General features: G+C 32.1%; 2 protein-coding genes across 2 annotated transcripts; one reads left to right on the top strand and one right to left on the bottom strand.

The window, feature by feature from the left end:
* The first annotated feature begins 4,984 nt into the window (after positions 1-4,984).
* Positions 4,985-7,030, top strand: LOC108459511 (protein RGF1 INDUCIBLE TRANSCRIPTION FACTOR 1-like). Its single transcript, XM_017758896.2, has 5 exons — positions 4,985-5,516; positions 5,618-5,794; positions 5,872-5,946; positions 6,186-6,326; positions 6,418-7,030. The coding sequence occupies exons 1-5, from the start codon at positions 5,514-5,516 to the stop codon at positions 6,748-6,750; spliced, it is 729 nt and encodes a 242-aa protein (XP_017614385.1). The 5' UTR covers positions 4,985-5,513; the 3' UTR covers positions 6,751-7,030.
* Positions 7,031-8,454: 1,424 nt separating this feature from the next.
* LOC108458364 (flavin-containing monooxygenase FMO GS-OX-like 5) lies at positions 8,455-10,842 on the bottom strand. Its single transcript, XM_017757727.2, has 7 exons — positions 10,170-10,842; positions 9,927-9,997; positions 9,691-9,840; positions 9,518-9,600; positions 9,305-9,440; positions 8,907-9,080; positions 8,455-8,830 (listed from the first exon to the last, which is right to left on the bottom strand). Exons 1-7 carry the CDS (start codon positions 10,705-10,707, stop codon positions 8,663-8,665), a joined length of 1,320 nt encoding a protein of 439 aa, XP_017613216.1. The 5' UTR covers positions 10,708-10,842; the 3' UTR covers positions 8,455-8,662.
* Between the last annotated feature and the right edge of the window lie 3,818 nt (positions 10,843-14,660).

Genomic DNA, 14,660 nt, shown 5'->3' with positions numbered 1-14,660 from the left:
GTAGAAAAAACACATTATAAAGTTAAAAATGTAAACACTTCAATGGAGTATTGGTTGAGGCTTTGTTTGTAAAGAACAAATATTTATATTTTAAAAATATCGTATAGACTTTTGAACTAGCCCAGAAGCTTTATATTAAATAATTCTGAAAAAACTTTATATTAATGGTTAATCCTTTAGGTTGTAGTTTTCCAAGTCAAAGATTTTGATACCCTCTTCGTACCGCTTTTCGGTGTGCTTAACGACATTTTATTGAGAGTTAGTCTAAAGCATAACCTCAAAATCTTTAGCTTTGCCTTTTCGGATAACAAAAACCACACAATGACCATCTTTTATTTCTATTCATAAGTTTTATCTGGAAAGAAAATAACTCGTTTAAATGTGTTGGAATTTATAAAAATAATGTTATTGCAATTAATGAAATTGGATATTTCTTTTTATGAGTCAGAGAAAATTAATTAATATTATGTTTGTTTCACTTAAAAGAATTTTTGAAAAATAATTTTAAAAGATTGATTGATTTTTGAAAATTTTGATATTTTCTTATGGTCTAGAGTCTTGGGTTAGTATTTTAGTATTTATTTATGATTAAATATTATTTAAAAGTCTTCCACTGTGTTTATTGTTTTATTTAATGAAGATGTATTATATTATATTATTAAATATAAATAATTAAATATATGTTTAATAATACTGAATATTACAATATTTGATTTATGTTCATTTGTAAATAAAATTAGTCATAAATAAGTTTTTTTGGAAAATAATTTATGCTTTATAAAGGGTAAGTAAATTTACGGAAACTCAAGATTAATTTATCATTGAGGTTGAAAAGTATTTTTGAAAAATGGGGTGAAAATAAATTTTAAAAAGTGATTTTGAAAATTTTGATAATGTTTACTGAGAAAAAATATTTTTAAAGACATAAAATGTTAATTTTAAACATATTGTAAAGTGATAGATTTAATGTGAGATAAAAGATAATTTTATTAAAAGCATTTTTCTAAAATTAAAATTTTAATTTTAAACCTAGGTTAAAATCTCAATTTATTTATTTTTGATTTGAAATGAATGTTTGGGTTGAAAGCCATATTTCTCGTTTACTTGTAAATTTACTTTTGATCAAAAATTATTTTCTAGAAAACAAACATAAAAAATATAAAAAAAAAAAAAGTCGATAAATAAAATTTCCTAAAAAAAACGCACTCTAAATCCAGACGAGTAGGTTCACATAATCATAACCTGATTTGAAACTTCGCTGTCGTGGTTTTGTCTTTTTTTTATTGAAGTCCTTGGATTTCTAGTTTTAAACCTTTCCCATCTCTTGCATTGTTTGTTGGTTTGTTGTTTTGCCTGCCTGGATACCCCTCTAAAATCTAAAAGTCTCTTAATTCATTGCTGTCCCTTGTGCAGCTGTTTCCTGGAAGCTGGAACTTGTTCCCAATTTAACTTCCATTTTTTCTTCTTCCTTTTTTTTATTTCCCAACTTTCACATACTTGAATTGTGGCCTCACTATTTGCCACCCAAAAAGAAAGAAAGGAGTTTCGGCCTGTCTTTTAATTTATTGAAGATTGGGAGTGCTTGTCGCCAATATATTATATCATGGCTTGATTTGAGTATGAAAAACGGTGAAACCAGGCTTCACTTTCGGCCTATAACTCAGCTACCTACTACCCTAACGTCATTAACCAAATCTTCTGCGGTTCAAATTAATGCCTTCTTTTCTATGGTGTATTTTCATCATTTTTTTATTTGAAAATAGATTATACTCTTAAAATTAGCTACTTTAGTCACCGATATATTAAAAAATTCATTTAAAATGGATAAATAGATTTAATAAAGAAGGATATGATTTGGGCGTGAATGGGTTTCGGGTTTGGCATAGTGGGTGCTGTTGCTGTCGCTTACGTTTTTGATGCCATGTCTCAAGTCCTAACCCCCTCTTTGCCTGCGACTGCAACCGTATTTCTTTCGCCTACTTTTCTCGTGTTATGAAATGTCTTAAATCACCCTTAAATTGATAGATAACTAAGCGAAGATATTGTCTATTGCAACTTGCGAGTAAAGGACATTTATTGTATCATCTGACTGCGATTTGGTTCTTTTTTGACTAGCCCATGCCAACTGTGATTTAAGGCATGAAAATAACCGGAGTTCATTACTCTATTACACCTATGTTCTCGGACCAAAGTTCTTTTGTTTATTATCTATTGCCATTATGACCAAACCTCTTTTCGTTTGAGCTAAATCCCAGTAATTAGCCGATGATTAAATTAGTGAATACTATATCAAAACATGAATTTTGCTGACTTGATATAAATATAATTAAATATAAAATAAAAATTCAAAACTTGAAAATTAAGAGAATATATATTGATCACAAAATTTAAAATCATTTTATATTCTAAACAACAGTAATTCTCAACCAGGAGTTAAAATAAGTGTCATCTTTACCACCTATAATTCTACTTTTTTTTTTAACTAATAATGTTTTATATTAGTATTCAAGGATGGTGAATGAAACTCATAAAATAGTGTATGTATAGAGTTCTTGCTCTAAACAAATTCCACGTTGATTTGACCAGTAAGAACTCGAAGCTAGTTCGAATGCAACTCCATTTCGGTTTAATGTCTGAGGCATCCTTCAATAATTGAGCCATGGGCAGGAATTTGATTGGGATTAGTGACGTAGAAGGAAGCCACGAATTTACCCAACACAACTTCTAGTCTTCATCCACTTGTACTAAAGTTGTGGAGCAGCTGAGCCAGCAGAGTTTTCGAAAAATGTTTTGCGTAAACTACTTGGGTAATTATGTCTAAAATTTTGTTTTTATTACTTAATTAAAAATATATAATTTATTAAGCAGAATATCTTTTATAAATCTACAATTAAATTATATATTTTATAATAGAAAAAAGTAATTTTATAATTTTAATAGGTTATATTTTATAATTTTAAAATATTAAATTAAAGTTGTATTATTTTTAAAATATTAAATTGTAATTTTACTATTATTAATTTAAAATTTTATAAATTATTAAATTATAAAATGATGTAAATAAAAATATATTTTAAAAGGGTTAAGTCCAATCAATCTCCTGGCTCCTTCACGAACCTTATTTGAGATTATTTTCATTGTCATCTCATCATTAAATGATTAACGAATAGATGATGACACATTTTTAAATTAATATAATAAAATTAGTCATTAATTTTTATTTTTATTTGTCAATTTTATCCTATTCCATATAAAAATTATTAAAATAAAGATTCCTTAAAAACAAAAAATTATTAAGTTATAAAATGTATATAATATATAAATACATAAAAAATGTACTACATAAATACGTAAAAGTAAAGGTAAACTATAAAAATGATAACTTTTGTTTGCTTTAGATTGCATTTTAGTCACCTATATTTTAAATGTTACTTTTTAGTCACTTATGTCATCATTTTGCTAAGTGGTCACTCTATTGTTAAGCTCTGTTCCCTCCCTAACCGGTTGTTCTACGTGGCAATCCAAATGGGTTTTAAATGTCAACTTAGATGTCCAGTTGTTAGGATGAAAATAGATTTTTAATTAAATAAATTTAATTTGGACTACCACATAGGATATCCAAGTTGGCATTTAAAACCTATTTAGACTGTCATGTAGGATCGTCATTAGGGAGGTAATGGAGTTTAACGGTAGAGTGACCACTTCATAACAAGACGATAAGGTAAGTGATTAAAACATAATATTTCAAACAAAAAATATTAAAATGTAATTTGAAGTAAATAAAAGTGACTATTTTTATAGTTTACTCTAATGTAAATAGATAAAAATTAAAAATATATATACATAAAATATTAAAATATAAAAGACATGAATGGTCAAGGAGATAGAGGAATCGGGATCAAAGGGGTGGAGGGAGAGAAAGAGGCGATGATAGGTGCAAAGGTCATAGACCGCTGGTTGGCAACATGTGTGCAAAGTGGCTAAAGGAAGCATTGAGCCGTCTGCAAGGTGCGGGTAAGGTGGTCAGGTGAGGCACTAAGGGTGGCTGAGTGGGCATAGGAGAGTTGGTGAAGGTGATTGTTTTTGTTTCTGAGAGATGTTTTGTGGCTGTGAGCTACTAAGTTGGGGCGATAAGAAGGCTGGCTATTATATGGTGTGATCTTGGTGCTTGATTAGTGTGCTGACTAAAGTGAGAAATTTTCTTTAGACAAATTTGAATTATAATATTTTATTTAACTCAAGATGCAAATTTACTATTATATTAATTTATAATTTTATATTTCTTAAAATGATTAAATTAAAATTTTATAATATTAATTAATATATAAAACTATAAATTTAAAAGGACTAAAACAAAAAATATAATTTTAATGAGTCTAAGGCTCTTGCTTGTCCAATAAGAGCAATGTCGTGGCTGGTCGGTGGGGTGAGGATGGTGATGGTGCGAAGGTGTGCCGTTAGGGAGGCGGGTGTTTGTTGGGGGTAGGTTCAGCAAAGGATTGGTGTTTGATTGAAAAAGAAGAGGATTGAAGGTAAGAAAAAAAAAAAGGTAAGTTTTAACTGGGTAAAGGCTTTGGTGATTTGAGAATTTAATTGGTAAATTCATTTTACTTGGACAAAGGGTGCGAACCACAAAAGACGTAAACTTAGTTTTTTTAAATTTTTTTATATAGTTTATAATTTTCAATTTATAATATTTTTTATAGTTTTGATGGTAAAATTGATAAAAAATATAAAAATTGAAGATATATTTTATTATTACATTTACGCCACATCATCATTTTATTATTTACTTAATTGTTGGGACTAAAACAATAATTTCAAAAACATTGTTGATTAAATTATAATTTATTTTTAAATAACTGATCAAAATGAAAACTTGTATATAATCAAGTGACTGATGATATAGTTTATCCAAAGTTTTTGTATAGAACTGTAATTCCACTATAAAGAGGCCATTTTCTTAATTACAGCGCCACTTGCGACTTTTCTTTTACCGTTTTCCACCGAGAACTGAGAAAAGGCACTGTTTCTCGTCTTGTCATTATGCAGTTACCACAGAAGAGAGAGAGAGAGAGAGAGAGAGAGAACCAAAGGGCTGGGGTTTAAACTTTAAAGGGTTTTGGGGACATGAGCTCTTAGTAAACAGCAAAATAGTATAGGAGAAGGAAAGAAATTTATCTTTGCCTTCGCTTTCCATCACTATTCTATTACTTTCTTCCTTTTAATCTCCAGCCCCCTGTAATTAATAAATCCATTTATTTCTCAAATATACATGAGAAGATAGAACAGGTCTTTAAAAAAGGCCAAGCCCTCTCCTTCTCTCTCCTTTTCTTTCTCTTGTTATTTCATTGGTAACTGCAAGACCGCCAGCCGCAGTTGCCAGGCGCCGTTTCTCTTTTCTTGAGCTTTCATCTCATGTCCTCTCTCTCCTCAATAATGGTTTGTCCACCATTATATTCTTAAGCCTTGACCAGACTAGTATCTCCTTTTTAATTTCAAGCAGGTAAATCATGGTAAGTCTTCTTTTTCTCCTTTTTTTTAATTTTCTTCTTTCTTTCTGCTTTCTCTATCGTTTGTGAAAGCTAAATGAGATTATGGTTTTTTTTTTTAATAGTTGTTTTCTTCATATGTACCTCGTTGGCTTCAAGTTCTTCTGACGGAGAAATTCTTCAACGCTTGTATAATTCATGAAGATGCGAGGAAAAACGAGAAGAATATATATTGCTTGGATTGTTGTATCAGTATATGCCCTCACTGCCTGGCTCCTCACAGTTCCCACAGGCTCTTACAGGTTCCCCCTTGCACCTTGTAATTCTCTTGGTGTCGTATGATTTCAAGTGTTTTACTCTATTTTTCTCATGTTCTCAGGTAAGAAGATATGTCTACCATGATGTTATAAGGTTGGATGATGCAACAAAATTAATGGACTGTGCCTTTGTTCAAGTAAGTCATCACCCTTTGCTCCTTAATTCAACTTCAATTCCAACAAACATAGAAGACAAAACATGTTTTAGTTTCAAGTTTAGCTTTTTGTGAGTAATTTAATTGCTCTTTGTCGTGTCTAATACTTTCGGCATGCTTAGTAAAAAGAGCTGACATTGTCATAAAGCCAAATGTCTGAGTTACGAAACAAGCCTTCAATGCTGTACTCACTGTCTTTCTTTGTTTTGTTGTTCCATTAGTCATACATAACAAATAGCGCAAAAGTGATATTTATAAACCAAAGGCCACAAACAAGGCATTTCAGAGGCTCCGGCAATTTCTGCACCATCTGCGACAGAAGCCTGCAAGACCCTTATCTCTTTTGCTCTCTTTCCTGCAAGGTTACTTTTTCCTTTATTATTATTTTATTGCCTTTTTATTCCGAGCAGTACATTTTTTCAACAATTTCAACTACCATTTTCTTCATAGCAGATAGATTATCTGTCAAGAACAGAAGATGGGCTTTCCAAGTTCCTGTTTGAGTGCAATTATTTGCCTTTACCTGATTCTGGTCTGGATGATGGTTTGGTGACGCCCGACTCGGTCCTTGAGCCGTCTTGTTCCACCAAAACGTCTTCTGGGTCTGGTGGATACGATGAAGTGTGGTGCCGGGCACTTGCTTGCACCGCTACAACGTCGGAGATTGTGAGGAAGAAAAGGACAAGCTTAACAGTATGTCGTCCGACATGTCCTCCGGTATCCGAAGTTTCAGGAAATTTAATGAACCGGAGAAAGAAAGCTCCACAACGAGCTCCACTGTATTGAAACTTGATTTCATCTATGGAAGTGAGAGAGGTAAGGGGAGATTGTGACATTGTTGGTATTTATTTATATATATATTTCATTTTCAGTTAATTTACGGATGAAATCTCCCAGTTTTGTTTATGTACTGCCCTCTCCTCTCCCATAGCATAGTTATTTTCATCCTAAAAAACCTATTCTTTCTCTCTTCCATATATAGTCATAGGGAGTAATAGTAATACTGACAGAAACTGCTGTATTATTATCATCTGTTATGGGGTTATATATGATTTATATTTCCCAACCTATATGCTTCACTGTTTTATTTTTTATTGTTTAACTTGAACAATATCATGTTATTAAGTTTCATATCACGAAGATGAAAGATGACGATATCAAAATATCAATTATCATCTTTGTAGATTGATCCCAATCCTTACACACAGGGTAATTCAATTATTCATCGGTTTCCTTTCCTTTGAGAAAGGTAATATAATAATGGCTTTTTTGTATTTCAATATTCTAGTCGTAAATTTTCCCATAATGTTTTGTACAAGGAAGAATTTTAAGGTGAAGTATTCCGTATGTTCCGATTAATGCAAATTGTTTATAATATTATGTATTTGTGGAATTACATAATATTATTATAATTTTTATAACATTTTTTTCTTACAAAATTATATATTTAAAATCAAACATTATAGTATTTTAATTTTTAAAGTTTAACATTGGGTAAAATTGGTTTAGTGTTTTAAGCATGTACATTTTTAAATTTCATTTTCTCATCAAATTGTTTCATCCAAACATCCTTGGACTGCTGGGATGTTCATCGTCATTAGATTTTCACTTCTCTCCACCGTTAAGAGTTAAGACATCATCAACCCCATTGTAAATCTCAATAATACTATTAGTATTTGTTTAAGTTGTGAAAAATAAGGGAGGGAGATGAAGTGTGAAGAGGTAATTAAAGGTTTGTCGAGTAAGTGAGAAACAACCTTTTGAAATAAGGCTTTGGTCACCTGATGCAGGGACAAGTGTTGGGCATGTATTGACCCGCTCTGCTCTGGGTTTCCGCCACGTGTCTATACATGTATTGCCTTCTTCTTTCGTATCTGCACATAAAATACGAAGTTTTTGTACCCTTCACAACAGCATTGAAGGAGCATGCCGACGTTTTTTTAAGAAGCAAAGCTAAAATTGCGGTCACAGTCCTGGTTTTTTTTTTTTTTTTCGATATAAATGGGACCACGACGCTCTTGCTCAAAGCCATTGCTTGCACAAATAATAGGAGTTAATTTGGCGTGAAACTCCATCAATTTGTAGCAAAATTTTATGTGCATTTTGCTTGTGCAATATATCTGACAGGAAAAAGTGGTGAAGAGCGAGATGGATTTATATACACGAATCTAAAGTGGGTCCTGGAATTACAGTAAGGTTGCATTCGCATCGACTGCCGTGTTTACACTATGGAAAGGAGTCGGGTAAATGCATTCACTGTAAATTTATAGCCCAATTTCACAAACTCCCCACATGCCGAATGTTCATACAAAAAGTACCTATCAGTTGCTAAAACCGCCAAAACTAAAATGTTGGCCTTGGCCCAAATCCTTTGCAAAGAAGAGGTCCTTTCTTCCTCACAGCAATATGAGAAATTCAATCTTTTGATCATAATTTTGTGTTTTGAGCAGGTTGAACAAAGGTGATACAGACAAGCATTAACATACATAATTTCAGATGAAATTCTACTGTATTTCTGTTTTTTATTGTCTCTGACATGTAAAGCTGGATAAGTGTGTGAGACAGGGAAGTAAGCCCATCTCACTTTCAAATGATAAAAGAACAATTTAGGAATAAAACCTCTGCATGTAAATATAGTATATCTGACATGCAAGGAGTATATATGATGTTGATATACATGATTTATGGTATGAGCAAGTTAATCAGAAGATTCTATTTCTTGTAACCATTTGTCAACATCCCATGTATCTCGAAAATTTTCACCATGAGCGAATATGCCTTTCACGAAGCTGAAAAACCTTAGTTCCTCCCACGATTTCGGGGGCCTGATGTCCAACTGAGCAGCAAGCCAACTTACATACTCGCCCTGCCATCACCCAAACAAAACAAAATCAACAGTAAGCAGAGAGAGATATGGCTATGTGAAAGTGGGGAGTTGAAACCTCATCATTCTGAAGGCTATGAGTATGATATTTGGGCAATCCGGCCTTCTCCATCTGCTCGTAAAATTCTTCAACAGAAGCTGCCATTGCTTCTTGTGTTGGCAGCTTCACCTTGCCGGACAAAACTTTTGCTACCCATATTGCTTGTAATTCTATTACTCTAAACACCAATGCCTGATTGTTTAAACATCCAATTCCAATATCAGAACTTGAAACACAGTTTTGAAATATACCATTAAAAATCAATCCATTCAATACTTGGCTAAGCAAAAGCATTGGCTATTAAACTAATATTTGAGCAAAACTCAGATGGACGGCTCATAGCATTATGACTTGAAACTGCAAGTAACATTTAATTCCCATGACACGTTCTGATCAAATGGAAGATAAAAGCTTACCCTGTAATTTATTCCCACAAAAGAAAGCCAAGGGGCTAAGCTCGGTGGAAATATATGTTTATACAGAGGTCCGACACGGTTATCGTCCACGGTAACTATCCCATTTGACTTGAGAAATGGTAAGTGTAATTTGTACCTGCAACAGATGATTTTCCCTCGGGATGATTGAAAAGCGTTTTTAAATATAAAAAAGGACAATGTATTTGAAAATACCCAGTGCAATGAATAATGACTTCTGCCTCAACAATTGATCCATCTTGAAATACCACTTTACCATCTTCGTGAGCGCATTCAATCTGCATAAAATGTCGCTCTATCAGCCAAAAAAAAAAAAAAAGAGACCAGCTTAAACAAACTTAATTAATTGATAAAAATGAATAAGAAACCGGTGAGTGTGGCCAGGCGTTATCATAATTTTTCAGATTTATCAACATGATATCGGATCCCCTGAAAGCCAAATGAACTTGTTTTGCAAGAGGGGAGATATCTTTCAAAATGTCTGTGGCACTTGGTCCGTTCCCGATGAGCACCACTATCTGTCGGTAATAACCCAGAATCATTGTAGGAATTGCGTGGATAGAATTGAAATGTACCATAAATTTATGATAGTATATTTAAATACCTTATTTTCAAACTGTTCTGGAGTTCGATAATTATGACTATGCATTTGTAATCCTGGCCAAGTATCCCTGCCTAATGAAAATAATTATACATATGTATTAGAAACAGACAATTATTACAGCATAACAGTTGAATTCGAGATGTGATGACATTTGCCAACAACTGCCGCATAGAGAAACAATATTCATGTATTTGGAAGCAGTAGTAGCTACAGAAAGCTGATGTAACGGCATTAATGAAATACCTGGAAATTCTGCAACTTTTGGCTCTGCGTGTTTACCATTGCAAATAACCACAGCCTCAAAAACCTCTTCTTTGGATTCCCATCTTGACTCGGTCTCTCGAGTCCTAGACTCAACAACCCACTCGTGACTCACCTCATCAACTAGCTCCACCCGAATCACTTCATGCCCAAATCGAATCAACTCCATCAACCCAAAGTCCCGAGCAAAGTCTTGGAGAAACCTGAGCACCTCTTCATGACCCGGAAAAGGCCTTCTATCTCCACTTTCTCTCTTCACAAATGGATAGTCCATGAAACTCATAACCTGCCTAGGAAGGTTAGTTCGAAGGGATTTGTAGAGGCTACTATGAACTATTTCCCGATTCGGGTCGAGGCCTAATAGGTCAGATTCCACCCGTGAATCATAGAGCCATGTACCGCCAACTTTGTTGGCCTTTTCAAATACAGTGACACGGAGACCTTCTCTTTGAAGCTCTCTGGCCGTAACAAGCCCTGCAGCGCCAGCACCGATGACCGCTATGTTATAAGATTGTCCCATTTTCCGCTATCACGATCGACGGTGTACCTCTTCAGTTTTCAAGATCTATTTGGTAGGCCAGGTTTCGATTCTCTTAAATCAAAACTTATTGTTTATTTATATATAATGCTATATTTTGGTCAAACACTCAAAATGGTCAATATAGTTCAGAATTACAAACTTCGACAAAACCGGATTGGTTTACATTAGATAAAAGTCAAGAGTGTTATTTACATCATTGCTGACGTATTTGGTTTAAACAGAGGGGTTTGACAATCCCCTTCATTTTTTATTTAATGAAAGAGCTTCACACATTTTAATTCTCATCTTATTGAACTCAATTATGAAATTCTTAAAAGGTGATTAAGATTATAAATTATGAGTTTATTTGTATTTTTACATAAAATCTAAAAAATACGAGATTTATTATTATTTTTATTTCAATTAGAATCACATTTTACATAAATTTTTTACTCAGTCATATATTAGATTATATGTAAAGAGTGGGGTCAAACCCTTTTAATTTAATTAGATTATGTGAGTAGAAAAAAATTATGTATTAAAAGTTTATATAAGAATTAAATGATGTTTTTGTTGAAATGATAAAGTTGAAAGTTTAGAAATTATCGTGGTCTTGATTTAAAATTTCTCAATAGAATATTATGGCTTGTTGACAACTGACTTTATCACAACTTAAGCATGACATATTTGGAATGATTGCAAACACTTAGTACGATAAGAAAGTTAGCCCCAGATGGTCCAAAGCGATTAGGCAAAAATCGGCAAAAGAATTGAGCAACTAAACTAGAGAGGATGGTGACAAAACTATCTTTAAAATCACATTCAAAAGCAAGACTACATGCATAAGTAAGAGTAGGCAAAAACTTATAAAAGTAATGACTTATTAAACAATGGAAAAAGAAAACATATAAAACTTAAGACAACATAGGTCTAAACTGACTCATGAAATCATTTATTATTTTGAAAAATTTTCAAACTAAAATAAATTAAGAAACTAACGAAGAGCCACCCACTTTCCAAAAAAAAACTGTTGTTGGCCCGTGAAGTTTTAGCTAAGATAAACACTGTCATCTGTCCATCACAACTTGTGAGAACAACAAAGATATCCATAAAATAAATCTACAAGTTGAAGAGAGAGAAAACACATAGTGTGAATGAGATAAAGAAATGACGAAAGAGAGGGTTTATGGGAGGGAGAAAATGAGGGTGATAGTCAGCTTGAAGACTAACATCGCCGCCAAACAAAACAAAAGACACATAGAGTGAATGAGATAAAGAAATGAAGAAAGAGAGAGTTTATGGGAGGGAGAAAAATGCAGGTGATAGTCAGCTCGAAAAGTAACATCGCCGCCAAACAAAACAAAAGACACATAGAGTGAATGAGATAAAGAAATGAAGAAAGAGAGAGTTTATGGGAGGGAGAAAAATGCAGGTGATAGTCAGCTCAAAAAGTAACATCGCCGCCAAACAAAACAAAAGAAAAGAAATAAACAACTTGAAAGAAAAAAGAAGAAGGAATTTTTAGGGTTTCCAATCCATCTTTTACATTATGTGTACATTTTTATTGACATAAAAATATAAAAATAAAAATACCTTTATAATAATAAATTTTTATAAACAGATTGAGTTTTGTATGATTTTTTAATTAAGTTGGATTTAATTAATATGTAACATCAATTCTATTATTAAAATAAAGATAGAGAAACCTTTGGTTTTTTTTTTTTAATTTAGGCCAATGGTGTGAGAAGGAAGAAAAGTTATCTTGAAAGTTATCTTGTTTCTAGAATATACATATATATATATATATATATAAAAGAAATTGTATATTATACATACTTTTCAATTATATAAATGCGAAACTATGAGTAAAATGTCATTGAAACACCTTTGATTTTAAATCAATTGACTTGACATTAATAAAACAAATTGTTGGGATTCAAGAGAAACAAAGTGTTAACAAGTTTTTGATTGAGTTATTTATTTATAAACAATAATTGTAGCTATTGGATGTTACCAAATTGGGTTATGATGAATATGCAACCCCAAGGTCTTAGATCCAAGAATCCTTCACTTTTACCCACACCCGCTTCATTCCTTTATGATCAAAATTTGTTCCGTAAGAATATTTGGTGTTAGACGGTAACTTGAAGGTTTTCTCGCCAACCACATCACCAAGCTGACAAAATTTTAAAGAACTTGACGAGGAACTAGACAAATGGATCCACCAATGAGTCATGCTAACATGTCCGCTTAGAGAATCAGTAATAATATTTTAAAATTCTAATCATTTATAAACTTATATATTAATTAAAATCTATTTTAATATTTCATTTAAATCAAATGTAAAGAAAGAATATAATACTATTAATGAATAAATTTTAAAAACTCGTTTAAGATTTCATTTAAAATTCATTTTTTTTATTTTTTTGTTGTCCAGTGATTGTGCGAGCCTTCAGGTTGGTTACTACCCACCTTTTTCTCTCTCCCACTAACTATTTATTTCTTTCTTCTTCTCATTCATTCATCATGTCTTCTCTCTTTTTCAGTTTGCAGATTTATTTTGTGAGTATATTTGTTATCTTCACAAGTTGTAATAGACAGATGACGGTGTTTGTCATTCGTTAAAACTCCATCGGCCACCAGTAATATTTCTTGGAAAATGGGTAGCTCTTCGTTCGCTTCTTCATCTGTTTTTGTTTTGAGAATATTTTAAAATAATAAATGATTTCACGAGTCAATTTGAACTCGTGTTGTTTCAAGTTTTATATATTTTTTGTTTGTTTTTCTATTGTTTAATAAGTCTTCAGTTCTAGAAGTTTTTGTCTGCTATTGTAGCACATTTTTTAGTCCTGCTTGTGCATGTAATATTAGTTTTACAAGTGATTTTAGGGATGATTTTGTTGTCGTCCTCTCTATTTTGGTGAATACTCGATTCTTTTATCAATTTTTGCTCACTGTTTTGGACCATCCAGGGTTAATTTTCTTATTGTATTAAGTGCTTGCAATTACTCTAGTTATTTTGTGCTTGAGTTGTGACAAAACCAATTGTCAACGTGTCATAATATTCTATTGATGTTGAGCTTAAGCCTTTGTTGTGTTGATGGATTTTGGCCTTCATCATTTACAATGAGTGTTTGCTAGTTCCCCTTTAAATTGTATGGTTCCATTAATTGAATGAATTAATGAATTTACCTTTCAAAAAAACATAATTGTCTTAATTAATTCCAAAAACTTAGCATGACTTCGTATGAACCTGTAATTAAATGAAATGAGATTTTAAATTTTATGAATGCATGTGAATTATTTTATTAAATGATTTATTTGTGAGTCACTTTGATAATATAATGTGATGTCACACACTTGGATCTGGTAACGAGTCGGGTGCTGAGTGTCACATAAATTTATTACATCTCCAAAAGGAGAATTGAGCATCTTGTGTCTGACGATATTTATAATCTTTTTTATTTTTCAAATACTTTAAAAAATTTTAACCTCACAAATTTTATGATCCCACTAAAGCTATTTTATTAAAACAAATAATGCTCGTTCTTTGAGAAGGTTGAGTTTGCGGGGGAGCAAAGAACTAGGGACATTGTCTTTGAAGAAGAATATGTTGATATTCCTTAAAACATTCTTTTAATTGTTATTGATAAAGATTAAGAACAGTTTATTATACATGATATTATTCAAATAGAAACTCTAGTTCAAGATAATGTTGTTAAACCTCCTGATCAAGTAACAAACTTTACAACCTCAAGAACTAATACTATTAAAGAGGTCCACTGGAGAAAAGTTATAATAATGTAACATCTCGATTTTGGGACTAGTCGGAACAGTGGTTTCGAGACCATAAATTCGAAGTAGAAATATTTTTTTTATGATGTTTTGAGGTCTATGACATGTATGCATGATTGTGTGAAAGTTTCATGAAGAAATTTTATGAATAAGTGTCC

Source organism: Gossypium arboreum, chromosome 11, assembly GCF_025698485.1.
Source record: "Gossypium arboreum isolate Shixiya-1 chromosome 11, ASM2569848v2, whole genome shotgun sequence".
In the NCBI taxonomy this organism is placed as follows: Eukaryota; Viridiplantae; Streptophyta; class Magnoliopsida; order Malvales; family Malvaceae; genus Gossypium; species Gossypium arboreum.
Note: the sequence above shows the minus strand (reverse complement) of the source record. Positions and strands in the feature narration are given on the sequence as shown.

Coding starts and splice junctions, on each gene's coding strand:
- LOC108459511 (XM_017758896.2), top strand. Junction 5,795..5,871: donor GTTCCCACAGGCTCTTACAG/GTTCCCCCTTGC, acceptor TCATGTTCTCAG/GTAAGAAGATATGTCTACCA. Junction 6,327..6,417: donor TTTGCTCTCTTTCCTGCAAG/GTTACTTTTTCC, acceptor TCTTCATAGCAG/ATAGATTATCTGTCAAGAAC.
- LOC108458364 (XM_017757727.2), bottom strand. CDS start 10,707: ATGGGACAATCTTATAACATAGCGGTCATCGGTGCTGGCGCTGCAGGG. Junction 9,081..9,304: donor TTGTGGGAATAAATTACAGG/GTAAGCTTTTAT, acceptor TTAAACAATCAG/GCATTGGTGTTTAGAGTAAT. Junction 8,831..8,906: donor ATAGCCTTCAGAATGATGAG/GTTTCAACTCCC, acceptor GGGTGATGGCAG/GGCGAGTATGTAAGTTGGCT.